A 21,796-nucleotide genomic window follows, 5' to 3' on the forward strand; every position below is an offset into this window, starting at 1 on the left:
CCAGGAGTAACTGCACCGGGCGGGCCAAGCAATGAAAGTAGGCAAAGTTGAATTGCACTGGCTTCAGAAATTTGGGAACCAACCGTGGCAAAACTTAAATTTCAGATGTATGAAGGCAAGGGGAAGACAGGAAAGTAAAAAAGTGACAATCAGAGGCACATTTGGAAAGAGCTTCCAGCAGCAGGGGGAACAGAGGGCTGGGCAGGCCTGGTATGGCGAGAGATGCACAGGTCACAGGTACAGGAATGGCAGTGGGGGTGGGGAGGAGGGGATAAATTTCAGAGGCATTGTGGGGGATTATGCTGACAGGACTGGAGGCTTGTTGGACTGTAGTGTCTTTTTTTTTTTTTTTTGTAGAGACAGAGTCTCACTGTACCGCCCTCGGGTTGAGTGCCATGACATCACAAAGGTCACAGCAACCTCTAACTCTTGGGCTTATGCCATTCTCTTGCCTCAGCCTCCCGAGCAGCTGGGACCACAGGCGCCCGCCACAACGCCCGGCTATTTTTTTGTTGCAGTTTGGCCGGGGCTGGGTTTGAACCCGCCACCCTCGGCATATGGGGCTGGTGCCCTACTCACTGAGCCACAGGCGCCGCCCGGACTGTACTGTCTTGAGAGAGAGAGGCAGGAAAGTCAGGAGGAGGGAGTGGTCTAGGAAGAGGCAGGCAGACAGAGGCTGAGTTCCATGTAGGATGGATCAAGCTCAGTCAGAGGAGCTGGGGGACTCTCCGGGGGAGAGGAAGCTCATGCCCAGCAATGATTATGGAAACCAAGGGAGGGTTGAGACCCCCATGAGGTGGGGGTGCATAGAGGAGATGAGGGCAATGAGGAGGGACCTTGAATAACACCCACTGTGAAGGCAGTGTTTCTCCAGACCTGCGTCACCCAAGATGGGTGCTTGCCCCGGGGGTCAGTGAGCATTTGCAATGTGGCTGGTCTGAATGGAGAAGTGCTGCAAGGATACAGCACACACCAGATTTTGAAGACAGGATGAAAAAGGGAACATAAAAATATCTGACTAATACTGTCATTGATCACATTGATCACATTTTGGATCTATTGAATTAAGCAAAATGTATTCTAAAATGAATTTTATTTCTCTCTTTACTATTTAAAAATGAGTCTTTTAAAAATTACACATGTAATTTGTAAATTTTTACAAATTTACAAATTTGTAAAATTTGGTGCCCATAGCTCAGTGGTTAGGGTGCTGGCCACATACACCAAGGCAGAAGGGTTCAAACCCGGCCTGGGTTTATAAAACAACAATAACAACTGCAGCAACAACAAAAATAGTCAGGCATTGTGGCAGGCCCCTGTAGTCCCAGCTACTCGGGAGGCTGAGGCAAGAGAATCGCTCAAGCCCAAGAGTTTGAGGTTGCTGTGAGCTGTGATGTCACAGCACTCTACTGAGGGCAACATAGTGAGACTCTGTTTCAAAATAAAATAAAATAAAATAAAAATCACACATGTAAATTGTGGTATATGTACACCATGGAATATTATGCAGCCTTAAAAAAGGATGGAGACTTTACCTCTTTCATGTTTACATGGATGGAGCTGGAACATATTCTTCTTAGTAAAGTGTCTCAAGAATGGAAGAAAAAGTACCCAATGTACTCACCCTTATTATGAAACTAATGTAGGACCTTCACATGAAAGCTATAACCCAGTTACAACCTAAGAATAGGGAGAAGGGGGAAAGGGAGGGGAGGGAGGGGGGAGGTAGGCGGAGGGAGGGGGATTAATGGGATTACACCTGCGGTGCATCTTACAAGGGTATATGTGAATCCTAGTAAATGTGGAATGTAAAGGTCTTAGCAAAATAACTAAGAAAATGCTACGAAAGCTATGTTAACTAGTGTGATGAAAATGTGTCAAACGATCTATGAACCAAGTGTATGGTGCCCCATGATCATGCTAATGTACATAGCTATGATTTAATAAAAAAAAAATCACACATGTAGCTTGCCTCATATTTCTATTGGATGACAGTGTTCTAGAACCTGAATTTCATAATGTATGGAACAAATGTTGTAGAAAAAAAGTAAAGCAAGGTGGGAGGGTGGAGGGTAAGATTTGCAAGATGCCACATGACTCATGGGAACCTGTTTTTCTACTGCAGGACTTCCTAAGGCAGACAACATCTCCCAAACTTAATGGGCCACAGATGTTCACCCTTCCACTGGGCTTCCTGTAAGAAGACAGTTCTGCAGAACACAACCAGAAGAAATAGTGTTTCAAAGGGAGAATAAGCCTGTGAGATGACCAGGGCGTGAGAGAGTAAGGATGACCAGGGAAAAGGAAAGAGGTGCTGAAGTACCAGAGGGGTAGGGGAGGGAGTCTGAGGCTGTAGAGAGCAGAAGAGGTGGGAACCCTGAGGGAGAAGCCCCTCTGCCAGGCTCATGCTGGCTTGGCTGAGCTCACTCTGCAGGCTGCAGGCGGTATCGGAAGTGCACATCATAGCTGGGCTGTGTGGTGCCAAAGCCCCAGCGCTGCGGGTCAACAGGGGGCACAGGTGTGTCAGGATCCACTAGCTCTAGGTCAAAGAATGTGACCATGAGCAGGATGAAGAGCTTCATCTCGCTGAGAGCCAAGAACCTCCCAGGGCAGATGGAGACGCCTGAGCCCCAAGGCATGGTGTAGTGGTGAATCTTCTTGCCTGCCTTGTAGAAGTCTACTTTTCGGCTCCCGTTAGGGTTGAGGAAGCGATTGTACTTGAAGGCAGTGGGCTCGGGGTGGATTTCAGGGTCCATGTGCACAGAGAGGTATGGAAAGAGGGCCATCATGTCTCCCTGGCGGAACAGGTACTCCTTCCCACTGGCTGTCTTCAAGATGTAGTCCTCGCGCACGGTCCTGATCAGGGTAGGTGCAGCCCTCAGCCTCAGAGTCTCCTCCATCACACTGTCCAGCACTGGGGTGCATTGCAGGGCACTCAGCTTAAAGGGGAAGCGCTGCCCGGTCTCTAGCTTGACCTTACCCAGGACCTGGGTAGCTTCCTCCTTCACAGCCCGCATGGCTTCTGGGTGCTTCAGGAGGAACAAAAGGGCCCAGAAAGAGGTAGGCCCTGTGTTTCCCTGGGAGGCCCAAAGCATCATGAAGTTGAACTTGTCCTGCATATCTGGAGTTACTCCCCGCTCCCTCAGAAATTGAAGCATATAGGCTATCCAGTTGCTTAGGCCTTCTTTCTCCTGGGTGTGTTTCACAGAGAGCTTCTTGTGAAAGAAACACTGGAGTCGGCCCACTTCTAGCCACTCCCGGGGCCCCAGCAGGGAGTAAACAAACCTGGGGAAAAGGAGGTCATACTTGCGGAACTGTGTGAATAGGTCCTCTGCCTGTAGCAGGTCCTGTTCCTTGTCCTTTGTGTAGCCAAATAAGCTCAAGTAGCCAGCCTTGAACAGGATATCATAGCAGAAGTGAAAGAGGCCATCCTCATACCAGCAACTGGCATCCAGACTTTGGCCTTTTGGCCTCAGCATTACCAAGGACAGGCTGTCTAACATGACCTCATTGAGCTCCTCTAAGCCATCTCCCATCAGATGCTTGGTGCTGGCTAACTGGACCATATTGTTGTCATCTTTCACTGAAGAGTATCCAAATACTTTTAGCACCAGTTCTTGAGCATATTGTACAAAGTCTAGTTTTCTCCGTGAATCCCTGAGGATGGGGCCAAAGGAGAACGGGTCCATGACAAAGTGGAAGTACCGGCCCCCTAGCAGCACTGTGAACACATCCCCATGCTTGGTCTGCATGCGCTTCAGGAATTCAAACATATTCTTCCGGAAAGCCATGGCATGGCCCAGCCAGGGCACGGTGCCCTTGTCCAGAGGGGGCTCCTGGGGCCTGTGTTGTCGGAGAAGTCCTGGCAGGAATAGGTACCCCACAATGACCACCAGCAGAGCTCCCAGCACCAGACTCCAGAGCGCCATGGCTATGCTCCTGCAGTTTAAGCTCCAGACAGAACACTGTTCTCTGGATGCTAGAAAACTCTGGGAGGCTTTGATATATTGAGATTGGAAAGATCTGTACCCTTGGACCTTGCCCTGTGGCTGAAAGTTGTGTAAATAACCCTAGCAGAACAGTATCTGGAAGCAAACTGTTCCCTTGAACTTAACACTTGACAGATCTTATTCATGTAGGAGGAGGAGGTAACCAGGAGGAAGTTCAAAAAGAAGCCTCAAGCTGTGGTCACAGCTGCTCATTTTGCTCTGATCTTTCTCAATAGCTCTCGCATCTTCTCTTTAAGCCTACCTTGAACCCATCCCTATCCCCATGACTTACTATTTATACCTTTATTTATTCATGTATTCATTTATTTGACAGGTCATTCTGTAGAAATGCACCACGCTCTTATGAAATTTCACATCCACCCCTTCCTGATCTTTAAAAGACTTAACAATGCCTATAATCCTAGCCCTCTGAGAGGCCAAGGCTGGTGGGTTGCTTGAGCTCAGAAGTTTGGGACCAGCCTGAGCAAGAGTGATACCCCATCTCTAAAAAACTAGCCAGGCATTGTGGCAGGCACCTGTAGTCCCAGCTACTCAGGAGGCTGAGGCAAGAGAATTGCTTGAACCCAAGAGTTTGAGGTTACTGTGAACTATGCCAGAGCAACTGAGTGAGACCCTGTCATAAATAAATAAATAAATAGCTCAACAAAAACTTCCATTTCTAGTTGACCTCCCTGGGCAAGTTACTTAATTTTACTGTGCCTCCATTCCTTATCTGTGAAATATGAATAATAATAATACCTTATAGGTGCTATTGTGAGATGAAGAGAATACATGAAAAACACTTGGAATAGTTCCTGGTTCACCTTTGTGAGTGCTCGATATATGTTAGTTCATATCCGAAAGCCTTTTCTCATACCTCTGCTCCCTCTCCCGGGCCCCATGACAGCTCTGTGCCTATCTTCTCATCCTTTCCCAAGTCTGTCTCTCCTCGGGTCTCAGAGATGCTTGCCAAGGGGGCAGGAACTTGTTGGAGTCACGTCTGCTCCTAGCTCCATGTGCACAGAGTACACATAGTCAAAGTCAAGTGAAGAATGAATATATGTCCTTCCACTGCAGCTTTTGACATCCTAACCCAAAGGAAAGAGGCACTGATGCTGGGGCTTTACGTCCTTGGGAGGTTGAGCTGGTCAAGTGATGCTGACTCCTTCTGAGGGTGTAGTGTGAAGGAATCCATCTGAGGGCACCCACAGAGCTTTCTAGAGTCTAGACTGAGGATCCTCCAAGCAGAGGCTCAGCCTCCAGTCTTTGATCTCTCACCTGGAGCCCTCCCACTAGTCCAAATGCCTGGCCCATATACTTCTCTAACAAGATGGCAGAATCCTGGAATTATGAAATGTCAGAGATGATAGAGACTTCAACTAATCATTTCGCCATGAGAATCTAGGCTCAGTGCAGTGGGGACTTCCTCTAGTAGCTGCCCAGGCTTGGGGCACTGAGGCAAGCTGGCCACTAGGGGCTTCTGTGAGCTCTGAGGCCAGTTCCCAGTCCACAGATCCTCAAGAAAGCTGGGCCGTTAACTCAAATCCATTGCTGCAATAAGTGAGGTTCAGAGTTGATTCAATCATTTCTAAAAATCTCCTAAATTACTCTTTAACTTCCTACTGCTCCAAGGAAAAAAAGAATGAATGGATGAGTGAGGGTAAATGTTTGAAGTTAAGGATGAATGTAAAATGGTGTTCCAGCCATTAAAAGCTAAGGGACAAAGTTCAGCTCATTGGATCTGGTCCAAACTCTTTAACTTCCTAATGACCTGTAAATAGGAACTTTGGTTCCTCAGACACCTCTAGTATTTTCATAGGCCCTCCTGAGTTTCCTTTGCCTCATAAGCTTCTCCTGGGCAGGGACCTGCCATCGACTACTCTCTACCTCCAGGAAGCCCTTTGTGATTGCTCAGGGCAACCACGGCAAGTATGTAGTGCCCTCAACTCTCTTCAGCCTTAGAATTCACAGTCAGAAACTGTCTCTGGACCAGATCCAATGAGCTGAACTTTGTCCCTTAGCTTTTAATGGCTGGAACACCATTTTACATTCATCCTTAACTTCAAACATTTACCCTCACTCATCCATTCATTCTTTTTTTCCTTGGAGCAGTAGGAAGTTAAAGAGTAATTTAGGAGATTTTTAGAAATGATTGAATCAACTCTGAACCTCACTTATTGCAGCAATGGGTTTGAGTCAATGGCCCAGCTTTCTTGAGTCAATGGCCCAGCTTTCACTTCTGCTACAACATCCTGTTCAAGGCTGGCTACTTGAGCTTGTTTGGCTACACAAAGGACAAGGAACAGGACCTGCTACAGGCAGAGGACCTATTCATGCAGTTCCACAAGTATGACCTCCTTTTTCCCAGGTTTGTTTACTCCCTGCTGGGCCCCCAGGAGTGGCTAGAAGTGGGCCGACTCCAGTGTTTCTTTCACAAGAAGCTCTCTGTGAAACACACCCAGGAGAAAGAAGGCCTAAGCAACTGGATAGCCTACATGCTTCCATTTCTCAGGGAGCAGGGAGTAACTCCAGGTATTTATTGGGTAACCATATAATGGTTATCTACTCATTCTCCATTTATTTATTGGGTAACTACTGGCAGGAATTTTGCTAAGTGCTGGGAATATAACTGTGAATGAGATATACATGTTTCCTGCTCTTGTAGAGCTTATGGTCTAATGCAGTGGTTTTCAACCTGTGGGTCATGACACCTTTGTAACAATGAAAATACACCGTGGCATTAGGAAGGTTGAGAACCACTGGTCTAATGGAAGGAGAAAGATATTAATTACTGCCCACAGTATATAATTACACAGTCATATCTCATTTTATCGTGCTTTGTTTTATTGCACAGTCTGTCTTATTATATGCTAGTGTAGTTGGTGACTTTAAGTCAAATTAATACTCATTTAGTATTCTAAAAATCCTAGGGTCCTTCAGAATTATGCTAAATCTACTTTGATTGTGCTCTATAAATAGAACAGCAAAGGCTGGATGATAGCACATCTGCTTACAGCATGGTTTTAAGCTCATTATTGAGATTTACCATTCATTAAAAAAGGATTCCTTTCAGAATGCTATTGCTGATTGACAATGCACCTAGTCTCAAGAGCTCTGATGGAAAGGCACAAGGAGCTGAATGATGATTACGTGCTTGCTAAAACAATATCCATTCTGCAGCCTATAGATCAAGGAGTAATTTTGACTTTCAATTCTTATTGTCAGAAATACATTTCATATGGCTACAGCTGCCATAAATAGCAATTCCTCTGATGAATCTGAGCAAAGCAAATTGAAAACCATTTGGGAGGGAGTCATCATTCTAGATGTCATTAAGAATATTTGTGATTCATGGGAAGAGGTTAACATATCAACAATAATAGGACTTTGGAAGAAGTTGATTCCAACTGTCATGGATGATTTTGAGGCATTTAAGACTTCATTGGGGAAATAAATTGCAGATAGGGTAGAAATAGCAAGGGAACTAGAAGTAGAGCCTGAATATGTGATTGAATATGTAATCTCATGATAAAACTTGAATGGATAAGGAGCACTACTTTTTATGGATGAGCAAAGAAAATAGTTTCATGAGATGGAATCTGCTCCTGGTGAAGATGCTGGGAACATTGTTGAAATGACAAGGAAGGATTTAAAATATTAGATAAACTTCATTGATAAAGCAGCAGCAAGGTTTGAGAAGATGGATTCCAATTTTGAATGATGTTCTACTGTAGTTAAGATGCTATCAAACAGCATTGCATGCTATAGAGAAACCTTTCATGAAAGAGTCAAACTATGCAGCAAACTTCATTGTTCTCTTATTTTAAGAAGTTGCAACAGTCATCCCAGCCCTCAGCAATCACCACCCTGATCATTCTCCAGCCATCAACACGGAGGCCAGACCCTCCACCAACACAAATATTACAACTTGCTCAGATGATTGTTAGCATTTTTAAGTAATAAAACTTTAAAAAAAATTAAGGTATGTATTTTTTTTAACATAATACCATTGTGCACTATTAGGACAATTAGTTCTGCACTATAATACTCTAGTATGTCTGAGAAATTGCTCTATGCCTAACAAACTTGCTTACATGATTTCTGAGAACGTTTTCCAGTGGTCAGTCGTCTACATCGAGAATCTGCACTTGAAAATCTCCATCCATCTTGGCTCCAGCCGACATCCCAATGGGCCTTGAGAACATCCACCTTGGCCAATGCATGAAAAGCACAGCCCACTCCATCATCTTGTCAGCTACCTTATCCCTGTCCCCCACCTACTTCTTTAACCTTAAAATCTGACCACAACGGCAGCGCCTGTGGCTCAAAGGAGTAGGGCGCCAGTACCACATGCCGGAGGTGGCAGGTTCAAACCCAGCCCTGGCCAGAAACTGCAAAAAAAACACCTGACTGCAAAACCATCATCCCAGCTGCTGTCTTTCCCAGCAGCCCTACCCAGTGTGGAAGCTTTATGTCAATAAACGCTGCTACTTGACTAATCTGTCATCCTGCAACTCTCTCCAACTGACCCAAAGACCCTAGCGCACACCTAATATACTATAGTACAGTATGAACATAACTTTCCTACATACTGGGAATCATTTTGCAGAGGTCTGGAAGGGAACCAGCAATATCTTTGAGGTATGGCTGTATTGTGTGAGTACTGCAAAGAGCAGAGCCAGAGGAGGGTGCAGAGTCTGGAAGGCCACACTGATCAGGTCGACAAGATGAAGACAAGGTGTGTTGTGTGTACGGTGGTGGTGCTAGCGGCAGGTGCTATGCTCCCAAGGTAGCGGAGCATACCCGCCCCAGGCCAATGTGCCTGGAGCGCTCAGGGGAGGAGGACGACAGTCTCCCGCGGTGTGCAGACCCAGTAAGCTCACTGCACTTTCGGGCTTTGACATGTCACGTGGCATCAAACTCCTCTGACGCCACCGGTGCAGCCACCCTAGTGTCCAGGTCCAGGCCCTGGGGGTCACCGGCCGGAAGGGCAGTGACAGGCTCTTCGCTGGGCGGAGGTTGGCTTGCCCTTGGGAAAGCGGCTCGGGTGGCTTCCCTCCCCTGCGCTCCTGAGGAACCAGGGCCAGCGACCTAGAGCCAGCCGGCGGAGTGTGGCACCACCCAGCCTTGCTCCATTGGTCCCGGATCCCCACCCCCCGCCCCGAGGCTGAGGGCACAGTTACGAAGGTGGAAGAGGAAGCCAGGAGGGACAACCACATGCCAGGGTGTCCTCGGGGCACGCTAAAGCCGGACAGGCTGGAGGGCCTGCAAGGGGGCGACACACTTGCGGCGTGAGAGTGACCTCTTTCGGTCGTTGGGCAGGATTCCGAGCCCAGGCGCGGTGTGTCTGTCGAGTGGGCTGCAGAGCCCCCTGCGCGGGGGAGTGGGCCCGGGGGAAAGAATGGGTCTTCTGATCGACTGGGGATGAGCTCACAGTGTTGTGAAAGCAGAAATCATCTTCTCCATGGAGAGATTTCCCGAGTAGGGGTTTCAAGGCGTGTTGGATCTGTTCTCAATTCTGTCCACAGGTCCAATTGACATCAGTGGGACGCCCCCTTCCCCCAAATGGAGAGTCGGAAAATATTTCAAAGACCAGTCTTAGGCTTTACAATAGCAATGATATCTATGGAGCAGTTGGGGAAATCACAAATCTTGAACCTGTCAGGGTGAATACAGTGCCATTAAGCAGTAAGTAGTTACAGCAGTATGGAAGTTAGAGAACAATGACTGGTTAACTTCTGGCTATATCTATACTTTTATAGAAATCAGACTTTTGTTACTGGATTTACCTTATGACTTTGTGTTATTTTATTTATTTTATTTTATTATTTTATTTTATTTTATTTGACAATATCTCACTCTGCTGCCCTGGGTAGAGTGCTATGGTGTCATTACTCACACTAATCTCAAACTCTTAGGCACAATCAATCCTATTGCTTCAGCCTCCCAAGTAACAGGGATTACAGCCACAAGACCTGGCTGGCTTTTCTACTTTTAGTAGAGATGAAGTATTGCTCTTGCTTAGGCTAGTTTTGAACTCCTTAGCTCAAGCAATCCCTCTGCATCAGCCCCCCACTCCCCACCCCCACAGGGTGCTAGGATTACAGGCATGAGGCCCTCCACCTGGCAAACTTTACAGGATTTTAATATAGGCATTTTACACATACCAAAATTTCGGATTCTCAGAAGGAAAACAGATTTTTGGAATGAATCATATTGTTTGTGCAAATAGCCTAGCCATAATGAATCACTCTAACTGGTTTTGTGTGCCTTATTTTACAGAGGAGACAATTGAGAGTACAAGAGGTTAGTAACTTGCCCAGAATTGTTCTGCTGGCAAGAGGCAGAGCCAAGAGTCTCATCAGTCTGTTTACTAAAGAACTTGAACTTTTACTCCATCTGTATTGTTCAAGTACTGCATAATAGTATTTATGGATGCTGAGATTAATTTTCAATATGCAGTCTCCCTTGAGATATTTATATTCTTCCAATTGGCATGGAAGTGTCCATCAAAACTAACACTATAAATTTTTATTTAACTTGCCACTGCAACTGTTTCAGGGCTTGCTTTAAAGAGCTCTAGACAGATTAGCAATCTTCCTGTAAAAATGACCTCTGTCATTTTCCCTAGTGCTGTCCCAGGGATCCTCTCGTGCCCTTTGCACTTGTCTTTTTGTTGTTGTTTTGCCAAAATGTACTTTTCTATCTCTTTGCATGCCTGGTTTCTTTCTTTCTTTCTTCCCTTTTTTTTTTTTTTTTTTTTTTGAGACAGTGGCTCACTATATCGCCCAGACTGGTCTCAAATTCCTGACCTCAAGTGATAATTTTGCCTCAGTCCCCAAGTAGCTAGGACTATGGGTTTGCATCACTGCATGCCTGTATTGGTTTCTTTTAATCATTCAGGTCTCAGCTCAAATTTCACCTAATCAAAAAGACTCTCCCTGGCCACACATGGTGGCTTGTGCCTGTAATCCTAGTACTCTGGGAGGCCCAGGTGGGTGGATTGCTTGAGCTCAGGAGTTTGAGACCAGCCTGAGCAAGAGGGAGACCAGCCTCTAATAAACATAGAAAAACTTGTTGGGCATTGTGGCTCATGCCTGTAGTCCCATCTACTTGGGAGGATCATTTGAGCTCAAGAGTTTGAAGTTGCTATGAGCCATGATGATGCCATGGCACCCTATCCAGGGTAGCAGAGTGAGACTCTGTCTCAAAAAACAAACAAACAAAAAAACCCCAGAAAGACAGACAGACCCTCCCCAACTACCTGAATAAGTAGCCTCTTTCTTCAGTAACTTTATAATATTACCCTATTTTAGTTTTTTCAAAATTTTTATCTTTATGTGAAATGAGCTCTTCATTCTATAGAATGATTCTCTTGTTCATTCTATATAAAGTACATCTCCCTCTTTGGTGTGCTAGTAAGTTGGAGCTCTGAGAAAATAAGACCTGATTTATAGGGGCTTATCAGAATTTGTCAATTTCCTTGTTGTAAATAATTTACCCCCGGCCAATTTCAAGAACCAACATAAGGTCACTGAAAAAGTTGGGAGTAGATGTGCATAATTAGTTTTAAAAACCAGGACAATCGCTGTATCCTCAAGATTTGGCACTTTGGCTGGCACATAATAAGTACTCTATAAGTATTTGTTGAATGGAGGAATAATTCTGTACTGTTGCAAGCATTCAGTCTTACTTACAGATGAGAATAGTGGAGCCCAAAGATGAGATAAACTCTCTTTTGGGCACAAATGTATTAAGTGGAAGAGCAAAACATTGTGTATGGACAAATTGTGCAAGGTTCAATGCTAAATGGGTTACAGAAGACTAAAATGGGAGAAGTTGGGGCCAGGAAAACAAATTGCCATGCACAGAGTTTCACAGCCCATATTGATAAATCATTTATTACAGGCTTAGCATAAAAAAGAAACTATCACAGGCACTATGAGGGAAGACAAAGATGGTTTTAAAAATTGTCCTTCACGGAGCTCATAGTCTATTGAGAAAATGAAGTAAGTACTTACATATCAAATGCACAATAGTAAAAGCAATAAAAGCTAAATGCTAGTGGAATCGCAGAGTAGTGTCCCCAACCTGTTGGGGGAAAGAACTGGGGACATGAGGGAGTTTATGAAAAATGAGTCATTTGAGTTTGGCTTAAAAGGATATATAGGGTCATATTGTGAAATGAAAGGTAAGGTATTTCAGGCAAGTAGAATGACATGAGAAAGGCATCTTTTAAGAGCTGCTTGAAGAAAAAGCCCAGTGCAGGAACAACCCAAGAAGGCCTGAATCCTGGAACTTCACTGGACATGCCCTCTGGGGAACTGCCCTTCAATTCACTCTTATACCAAGCCCTTAAGAAAATATGAGGAGTCTAGTGGGCACAGTCTTAAATCTTAGTCCTTTGTGACCTAGGAACAGGTTACTTGACATCTCTGATCTACTTTCTTTACCTGCAAAATAAGAATAAGAACGTCTGTTGTGGGGGTGGAGCAGTATGGCAGACCAGAAGGATTATTCAGCTGAGATCTTATAGAATGACTGGGGAAAAAGAGAGAACCCAGCATTACCTGGCATGAGGACTTAACTAGAGTCATAGCTTAGGGAGCACAGCAAGGAGGTGGTGACCTGGATATAGCGTATGGTCCACAAAGGTGTAAATGTGATGAATTAGGCAAGTGATTGCTACTGGCTGGGATGGGCCTGGCTGCCCACAGAGGTCTGGGACAGGAGGAAGCTTTTCTGGAGTTTTCAGTCGTTAGGGGAAGCTGCACTTTGAGTGGAAAGCTTGGAAGAGTGGGCGGACTCAAACAATATACAGCAACCAAATTTGAATGCCTGTTGGAGTGGATTTGCCACAGGTTTGGTGTCTACCAAGGCAACCATATTGAGAAGGTCTCAGTGGCCGGGGGGCTGCCATTGTGGAGAGGTTGTGAGAAGGTCTTAGCAGGGGCCTTAGTCACAGCCATCTTAATTCCACCTGCTGAGATCAGAACTCCACTCTTGGGACAGGCTTAGGGATTCCCACATGACACAGGAATTGAAGTCAGGGTGCACTGTGAGACCTGACAGGATTCTTGTGAGCTTTAAGATCCCCACCTGGCAGAGTCTGACTGCTGAGGAAACAATCAGGCGATCGCTGAAGGCAACTAAGTTTGGAATAAGGACTATAGAGGTTGCTTGCTGTGCTCTTTGTCTCCTAAAAAACCCACAGCGCCACTTGGTGTCCTAGCAACATATTGCAACATACTGTCATCAAGAGCAAGGACTTCTGTTTGAAACAAAGGAGGCAGTGAGAAGGAAAAAGTAGAACAAGAAGTTGAGCAAGAAGAAAGAACACATGAGGAGGAACCAACACAAAAATTCAGGCAACATGAAAAACCAAAACAGAAGAACTACCCTAAGGGACCATGAAGAAGCTACTGCAGAAGACTGTACCTATAAAGAATTAATAGACTTGTCAGGGAATTTAAAATATGGATTATAAGACAATAAAAGGAATGGATGAGAAAATGGAAAGAGAACAAAAAATCAGATGAGAGATACGTGGAATATAGAAAGGATATGGCGGATGTTAAGGAAATGAAGGAGATAATCAGGGAATGTAAAGAAGCAGTAGGAAGTATCAAAAATAGGTTAGACCATGGAGAAGAAAGAACCTCAGAGCTAGAGAATGAAGTTTTCAAGTAACCCAGGTAGCTAAAGAGGCAGAAAAGAAGACAGAGAAACCAGAACAGGCACTTACAGAACTATGAGACTCCATGATGCATTCAAATATATGTATGAATAATAGGGATTCCTGAAGGGGAAGATTATCCCAAAGGAAAGGAAGCCCTACCGGAGACCATCATAAATGAAAATTTTTACTAAAGACCTCAACACATTCCTTTAAGATGGATATTGAACCCCAAATCATCTTAACTCCAACAGAGCCTCTCCAAGACACATTGTAATGAACTTGTCTAAAGTCAAGATGAAAGAAAAAATTCTGCAAGCAGCTAGAAGTAAGAGCCAACTGACCTACAGAGGCAGAGCCATTAGGATCACAGCCGACTTTTCAACTGAAACCTTCCAAGCCAGAAGAGCATGGTTATCCACCTTCAACATTTGTAAACAAAACAATTTCAGGCCAGAATTCTGTAACCTGCTAAACTAAGCTTCAAAATTGATGGAGAAATCAAATATTTAGGGGATATAGAAGCACTGAGGAAATTAGCCACAAGACCAGCTCTACAGGAAATACTCAGAGCTACTCTCAACACTGACTACCACAAAGGGCCACCAGCAAAGTAAACACCCAGAAGCTAAAGGTCAAAACATAGCTTCTACAATGGCTCAAAGGATAAAACTACACAATGGACTTACACAAAACAAGATGAATAGAACTCCACCACACTTATCAGTCCTCTGAATAAATGTCAATGGACTGAACTTACAACTGAAGAGGCACAAGCTGTCTGATTGGATAAAAAAGTACAAGCCATACATATGCTGTTTCTATCCCTTAATACTGTTAAGAGATGGAAAACAATGTTTCAAGCAAACAGAAATCAGAAGAAAGGAGAGTTGCAACCTTCTTTTTAGATAAAAGCGGATTTAAAGTAACTAAAGTTAAGCAAGACAAAAATGGACACTTTATACTAGTCAAAGGAACAATTCAACAAGAAGACATTTCAATTTTCAATATTTATGCGCCCGACTTAAATGGTCCCAGATTTATGAAACAGATCTTGATGGGCAATATAATATCCTATAATACCCTGATAGTCAGGGACTTTAACACCCCTCAATAGAACTGAACAGATCCTCTAAACAGAAACAAAACAAAAATATAAAGGACTTAAACATGACCCTAGAACAAATATGATTAATAGACATATACAGAACACACCATCCCAAAGCTAAGGAATATACATTTTTCTTGTCAGCCCATGGTACATACTCCAAAACTGACCACATCCTAGGATACAAATCAAACCTCAGAAAAATTAAAAGAATAGAAATTACACCTTGTATCTTCTCAGACCACAAGGCAATAAAGGTGGAACTCAACTCCAACAAAAACGTTCATCCAGGGCGGCGCCTGTGGCTCAGTGAGCAGGGTGCCAGCCCCATATACTGAGGGTGGCGGGTTCAAACCCAGCCCCGGCCAAACTGCAAGAACAACAAAAAAATAGCCAGGCGTTGTGGCAGGCGCCTGTAGTCCCAGCTACTCGGGAGGCTGAGGCAGGAGAATTGCCTAAGCCCAGGAGTTGGAGGTTGCTGTGAGCTGTGTGATGCCACGGCACTCTACTGAGGGCAATAAAGTGAAACTCTGTCTTAAAAAAAAAAAAAAAAAAAAAGTTCATCCACACATAAAAACTTGGAAATTAAACAATCTTATGCTGAATGATAGTTGAGTTCAGGAAGAGATAAAAGAGGAAATTGTTAAATTCCTCAAACATAACAATGGAGACACAAGTTACCAAAATCTGTGGGATACAGCAAAAGCAGTCTTAAGAGGGAAATTTATCTCATTAGATGCCTACTTTCAAAAATCAGAAAGAGAGAACATCAACAATCTCACGTACATCTTATGGAACTGAAAAAAGAATAATCTAATCCCAAACCCAGCAGAACAAAAGAAATAACCAAAATTAAATCAGAGATAAATGAAATTGAAAACAAAAGAATCATTCAGAAAATTAACAAAACAAAAAGTTGTTTTTTTTGAAAAAAATAAATAAAATTGATAAACCTTTGGCCAGATTAACTAGAAAGAGAAAAGTAAAATCTCTAATAACATCAATCAGAAACCATAAAGGGGAAACAACAAGTGCCACAGAGGTAAAAGAGATCATCTCTGAGTACTACAAGAAACTCTATGCCCCCAAATTTGACAATGTGGAGAAAATGGATCAATACCTGGAATCACACTCTTTCCTTAGACTTAACCATGAAGAAATAGGTTTCTTGAACAGACCAATTTCAAGCACTGAGATCAAACAAACTATAAAAAATCTCCCCCTCAGAAAAATGCCCTGGTCCGGATGGCTTCACACCAGAAGTCTATAAAACCTTCAAAAAAGAGCTTATACCTATACTGCAGAAATTATTCCAAAAAATTGAGAAGGCAGAAATCTTCCCCAACACGTTCTACAAAGCAAACATCACCCTGATATCAAAACCAGGAAAAGACCCAAGTAAAAAGGAGAACTTCAGACCAATCTCAGTAATGAATATATATGCAAAAATTCTCAATAACATTCTAGCCAATAGATTACAGCTGCACATTAAAAAAATCATTCAGGGCAGCACCTGTGGCTCAAAGGAGTAGGCACCAGTCCCATATGCCCAAGATGGTGGGTTTAAACCCAGCCCCAGCCAAAAAAAAAAAAAAAACTACAAAAAAAAAATCATCACGATCAAGTAGGTTTTATCCCAGGGACCCGAGGCTGGTTTAACATAGGCAAGTCCATAACCGTAATTCACCATATCAACAAAAGCAAAAAACAAAGGCCATACAATCCTCTCAATAGATGAAGAAAAAGCATTCAATAAAATTCAGTATCCTTGTCTAATTAGAACTCTGAAGAAAATAGGCATAGGTGGCACATTTCTTAAACTGACTGAAAACATCTACGGCAAACCCACAGCTAATGTAATACTGAATGGAGTAAAATTGAAAGCTTTTTCACTTAGACCTGGAATGAGACAAGGCTGTCTTCTATAACAACTACTATTCAACATAGTGTAGGAAGTTCCAGCTAATACAATCAGGCAAGAGAAGGAAATAATAGGCATCCAAGTGGGGGCAGAGGAGATCAAACTCTCCCTCTTTGTCCACGATATGATGTTAAAGAACCCCAAAGACTCAACCCCAAGACTCTTAGAAGTGATCAAAAATACAGTGATGTCTCAGGATATAAAATCAATGTCCACAAATCAGAAGCTTTTGTATATTCCAATAACAGCCAAGATGAGAAGCTAATCAAGGACAAAAGTTCCTTCACAGTAGCTTCAAAGAAAATGAAATACCAAGGAATATACCTAACAAAAGAGGTGAAGGACCTCTATAAAGAAAATTACCAAGCCCTAAGAAAAGAAATAGCAGAAGATATTAACAAATGCTCATGGCTGGGATGAATCAACATTGTGAAAATGTCTGTACATCCCAAAGCGATCTACAGATTCAATTCAATCCCTATTAAAATACCAACATCATACTTTCAAGATTTGGAAAAAATGGCTCCACGCATAGAACAGTGGTTACGGCGCCGGCCACATACACCGAAGTCTTCAGGTTGGAACCCAGCCCAGGCCAGCTAAACAACAATGACAACTGCAATAAAAAATAGCCGGGCACTGTGGCAAGTGCCTGTAGTTCCAGCTACTTGGGAAGCTGAGGCAATAGAATCACTTCAGCCCAAGAGTTTGAGGTTGCTGTGAGCAGTGATGCCATGGCACTCATACACTGGGGGAAAGAATCCCTATTCAATAAATGGTGCTGAGAGAACTGGATAACCACATGTAAAAGACTGAAACTGGACCTGCATCTTTCTCCACTCACTAAAATTGGTTCTAGAAGGATAAACGACCTAAATCTAAGGTATGAAACAATGAAAATCCTCAAAGAAACTGTGGGGAAAACACTTGAAGTTATCCCCCTGGGGAAAATTTTATGAAGAAGGCTTCCGTGGCAATTGCAACAAGAACAAAAATAAACAAATGGGACTTAATTAAATTGAATAGCTTCTGTACAGCTAAGGAGACAACAACCAAAACTCGAATTGGACAAAAACTTGATAACTAGGATCTACAGACAACTCAAATTAATCAACATAAAAAAGCCAACAATCCCTTATATCAATGGGCAAGAGAGATGAACAGAACCTTCTCTAAGGAAGATAGACAACCGGCTAAGAAACATATGAAAAAATGCTCATCGTCCCTAATTATCAGAGAAATGCAAATCAAAAGCACCCTAAGATATCACCTAATCTATCTTCCTTCTTTCCTTCCTTTTTTTTTTTTTTTTTTGAGACAGAGTCTCACTTTGTCACCCTTGGTAAAGTGCTATGGTGTCATAGCTCACAGCAACCTCAAACTCTTGTGTTCAAATGATCCTCTTGCCTCAGCCTCCCAAGTAGCTTGAACTACAGGACCCTGCCACAATACTCGCCTATTTTTAGAGGCGAAGTCTCGGATTTTTACCCCTACTTCCAACTTAAGACCAAACCAAGAAAGCCAAATATTTCCCCCTATCCAATTACATAAGATGCCGGCTTCTAGTTAGCTGCCCTATAGCTCTCCCAGGCCAAAAACTTCTGATTTGGGCATACCTGAAGGCTTCCCTTTTGTTCCACTATGAAGCTTTCACAGTCTTTTTTTTTTTTTTAAGAGACAGAGTTTGACTTTGTCGCACTCTGTGGTGTCACAGCTCACAGCAACCTCCAGCTCCTGGGCTTAGGCGATTGTCTTGCCTCAGCCTCCAGAGTAGCTGGGACCACAGGTGCCGGCCGCAACGCCTGGTTATTTCTTTGTTGAACGCCTGGTTATTTCTTTGTTGCAGTTTGGCCGGGGCTGCGTTTGAACCCGCCACCCTCGGTATATGGGGCAGGTGCCCTGCTCACTGAGCCACAGGCGCCGCCCAACTTTCCCAGTCTTCAGCCCGACTAACTTTAAGTCATCCGTCAAATGCAGGTGATTGGGGCTGACTCCCTCGCTATAGCAAGTTGTGAATAAATAGCTTTCGCTTGTTCTTACTTGGGTAGTCCTCATTTCTTCTTACAACTCTGATAAAAACAAACAAACAACAATTTAACTTCCTGGCACGCTGTGTGATATTAGATAAACCATTTTTTCTTTGGGCCCAACTGGAAAACAAGTCAAACACTTAACGAGTATTCCTTGGCAATTAAAGAAATTAGTCCCCCAAGAGGTTAGGGAGTAGCCATCGGATGGATGTTCGAGGTGCAAAGATGGGAAAGTCAAGAACGTGTAAATTGCGCCCCGGGAACGTAGAAACTACCCTGTTTCCCCGAAAATAAGACCGTGTCTTATTTTAAGGTGTGCTCCCAAAGATGCGCTAGGTCTTATTTTCAGGGGACGTCTTATCTTTCCTGTATGTAGGTCTTATTTTCGGAGGATGTCTTATTTTCGAGGAAACAGGGTAGGAAAGAGGCAGATGCACGAACAGGCGCAGTTGAGTGAAGTATGTGCTATCAGCATCCATCCATTCTAGGGCAGCGAGGAAAGAGGAGGAGAAGGGGTAATCTGATTGTCAGAGGAACCCTCTTGCACAGCCACCAGCTCCCGCATCCCCGAGCCCCGAAGCGGCGCCCGGGAGCAGTCGTGTCTGGGGGAGAATCAGACCTCTCTCCCCTCCCTCCCAGGGCAAGAAAGGGGGAACCACAGAGACGCGGCTTCCTCCGCCATCCTAGAGCAGCCACGGCAGCACAAGCGTGGTCGCCTCCACCTCCCGGGTACAGAGTTCCCGGTGCACAGCGCCGGGAAGCCGGGCAGGGGGCGGGCGGGGACCAGAGCGCCCCTCCTGGGCCCGGTCAAGAGCGTCTCGCACCTTGTCCAGCGTCCGGTCGGGCCCGGTGCGCTCTCGCTTCTCCAGAGGGCGGCCCGGGCCGTGGCGGCCGCGACCCTGGCGAGCCGGGTGCGACTTGGCCCTGACCTTGATCCGCTGCCGGGACTGCCAGCGCCCGCCTGGACGCGCCAGGTGAGTGCAAGGCCGGTGCCTGGACGCTCGGGGCACCAGGCCCAGAGAAAAAGTGGGACCGGGTTGGTGCGGCTGCCGGCAAATGGAGGTGGAACTCAGAGTCGAGGGCCAGGCACCGGGAGAAGTGAGTTCTACACTCTAGACCTGAGCTGCTCGGGAGGAAGACGTGCTGTGACAAGGGCATGATCCAGGTGCTGGGGCAGAGTACTTCCAGAGCCCCGTGGGTAGTGATGAATGGCCAGAATTTCAAAGAGGCTGGTTGTACTGAGCTGGTTGTGTTCCAGCCGGTTATTAGGACGAACAGGAGTTTCCAGGTACAGGAGGGAAGAACTGGATATTCAGGCAAAGGGATCTTCAGGTGCAGGGGCACAGATCTGAGAGAGAAAAGAGTTTAGTTTCCCAATTGAATGGTGAGAGTATAGTGGGTGAGCATAGTGGGGCAGGTAAGCTGGGCCTCTGAATAGTGAATAGAATTGTCTGCAGTGCAGAGGAATTTGGACTTCATTGGGTAGATAAAAGTGAGGTAGCCAGTCTTTGAGCTCTGGGGTGCTGGAGAAGTCACTGTGGGGGCTTTGAAGGGCAAAGACTAACATGAAATGGACCAGGGGTGGGCTCCTTCATATTGCCGAGACTGAGATACTGATTGAGACAATGACCCGGAATTAGAAGAAGTCATTTTTTTGGGCAGAGTCTCACTTTGACGCCCTAGTCAGAGTGCGGTGGAATCATAGCTCACAGTAAACATTGGGTTCAAGTGATCATCTTGCCCCAGCTTACTGAGTAGCTGGGACTACAGGCGCTTCACAACGCCTGGCTATTTTTTTTTAAGACACCAGGTCTTGGCTCTTGCTCACTCTGGCCTCTAAGTCCTGAGCTCAGGCAATCCACCCTCCTCATCCTCCCAGGGTGTTAAGATTACAGGAGTGAGCCAACCACATCTGGCCTTGAGGAAGTTTTCTTTTTTTTTTTTTGAGACAGAGTCTCACTATGTCCCCCTCAGTGGAGTGCCATGGCATTACAGCTTGCAGCAACCTCAAACTCTTGGACTTAAGTGATTCTGTTGCCTCAGCCTCGGAAGTAGCTGGGACTACAGAAGCCTGCCACAATGCCTGGCTATTTTTTTGTTGTTGTAATTGTCATTGTTGTTTGGCAGGCCAGGGCTGGGTTTGAACCGGCCAGCTCCTGTGTATGACACCAGCGCCCTAGCCGCTGAGCTACAGGTGCTGAGCCGAGGAAGTCTTGATAGTAGGTTAGCACTGTTTAAGGAGGAGGGTTTGACAGAAAGGAAAGAAAATGAAAGAGCTGAGACGCCTAGAGATAAAGGGGACTTTGAGGTTGGGATGTGGAGAGAAAGTGGGTGGGTTGTTTCAGAGAATGTGTTGAAGGTGGGGGAGTGTAGGGAGTAGAATTACAGTTAGGATTTATGCTGATGAGTAGTCTTCATGGTAACCTGAGTGTCCTGAGGAGCCCTTAGCTGCCTCTTTGTGATTGGGAAGGAGAGAAGAGGAAGAGTCCTACCCTGGGGCAGCAAGAGTGGCAGGAGGGGGAACTTGAAGGCAATGTGCCATGTAGGAGGAACCAGTGAGTTAAGTAGGCCTTGGAACTAGGCCTATCTCAACTCTGGAAGTCTGTGAGAAGTTAATCACTCTGAGCCTCGGCTTCCTCTTCTATAAAGTGGACCTACTACCCTCTTTGTAAGGCAGTGAGACATAAAGTAATGTATATATAAAGTGTTTGGCACAGGCTCCATAGTTGTTATCAAGGGTTACAGACCTCTGAAGGAGGACACATTGTAGAGAAAGTTTGGGACCTAGAGCACAGATGGTGGTTTGGAGTATAGGGATGAACAGAAAAAACTTGTGCAGAGACTAATGAAAAAGATGAGAGTTTATGTTGCTGAAATAAAGATGAAGAGACATATGAAAATTGATGGCTGATCCCTTGTATGTTTGTAAGTAGGGGGCAAAATCTTCTGCTGAGAGAGTTCCCTTAGACATTCAGAATCCAGAACCCGAACAGGTGACCCTGCCAGTACTTCTTGGTGCCCTGTCTATCACTTACCCCAGGCGTGGGTCTTGGGATTACCCTAGGGCATATA

The 21,796-nt window shown here is 44.8% G+C and overlaps 2 protein-coding genes across 3 annotated transcripts in view; one reads left to right on the forward strand and one right to left on the reverse strand.

The window, feature by feature from the left end:
• Window positions 1-44: 44 nt before the first annotated feature.
• On the reverse strand, window positions 45-4,002 carry LOC128592184 (7-alpha-hydroxycholest-4-en-3-one 12-alpha-hydroxylase). Its single transcript, XM_053600053.1, has one exon. The coding sequence runs from the start codon at window positions 3,927-3,929 to the stop codon at window positions 2,424-2,426; it is 1,506 nt and encodes a 501-aa protein (XP_053456028.1). The 5' UTR covers window positions 3,930-4,002; the 3' UTR covers window positions 45-2,423.
• Window positions 4,003-19,642: 15,640 nt separating this feature from the next.
• The window catches only part of KRBOX1 (KRAB box domain containing 1), a 41,949-nt gene continuing 39,795 nt past the window's right edge, over window positions 19,643-21,796 (forward strand). Inside the window, exon 1 of one of the 2 annotated variants that reach the window (XM_053600351.1) lies at window positions 19,643-19,698. The gene's annotated coding sequence lies outside the window, so the exon portion shown is untranslated. The remainder of the gene's footprint in view (window positions 19,699-21,796) is intronic. The other variant, XM_053600352.1, reaches the window with a different exon arrangement.

This window comes from Nycticebus coucang, chromosome 8, assembly GCF_027406575.1.
Source record: "Nycticebus coucang isolate mNycCou1 chromosome 8, mNycCou1.pri, whole genome shotgun sequence".
In the NCBI taxonomy this organism is placed as follows: Eukaryota; Metazoa; Chordata; class Mammalia; order Primates; family Lorisidae; genus Nycticebus; species Nycticebus coucang.

Coding starts and splice junctions, on each gene's coding strand:
- LOC128592184 (XM_053600053.1), bottom strand. CDS start 3,929: ATGGCGCTCTGGAGTCTGGTGCTGGGAGCTCTGCTGGTGGTCATTGTG.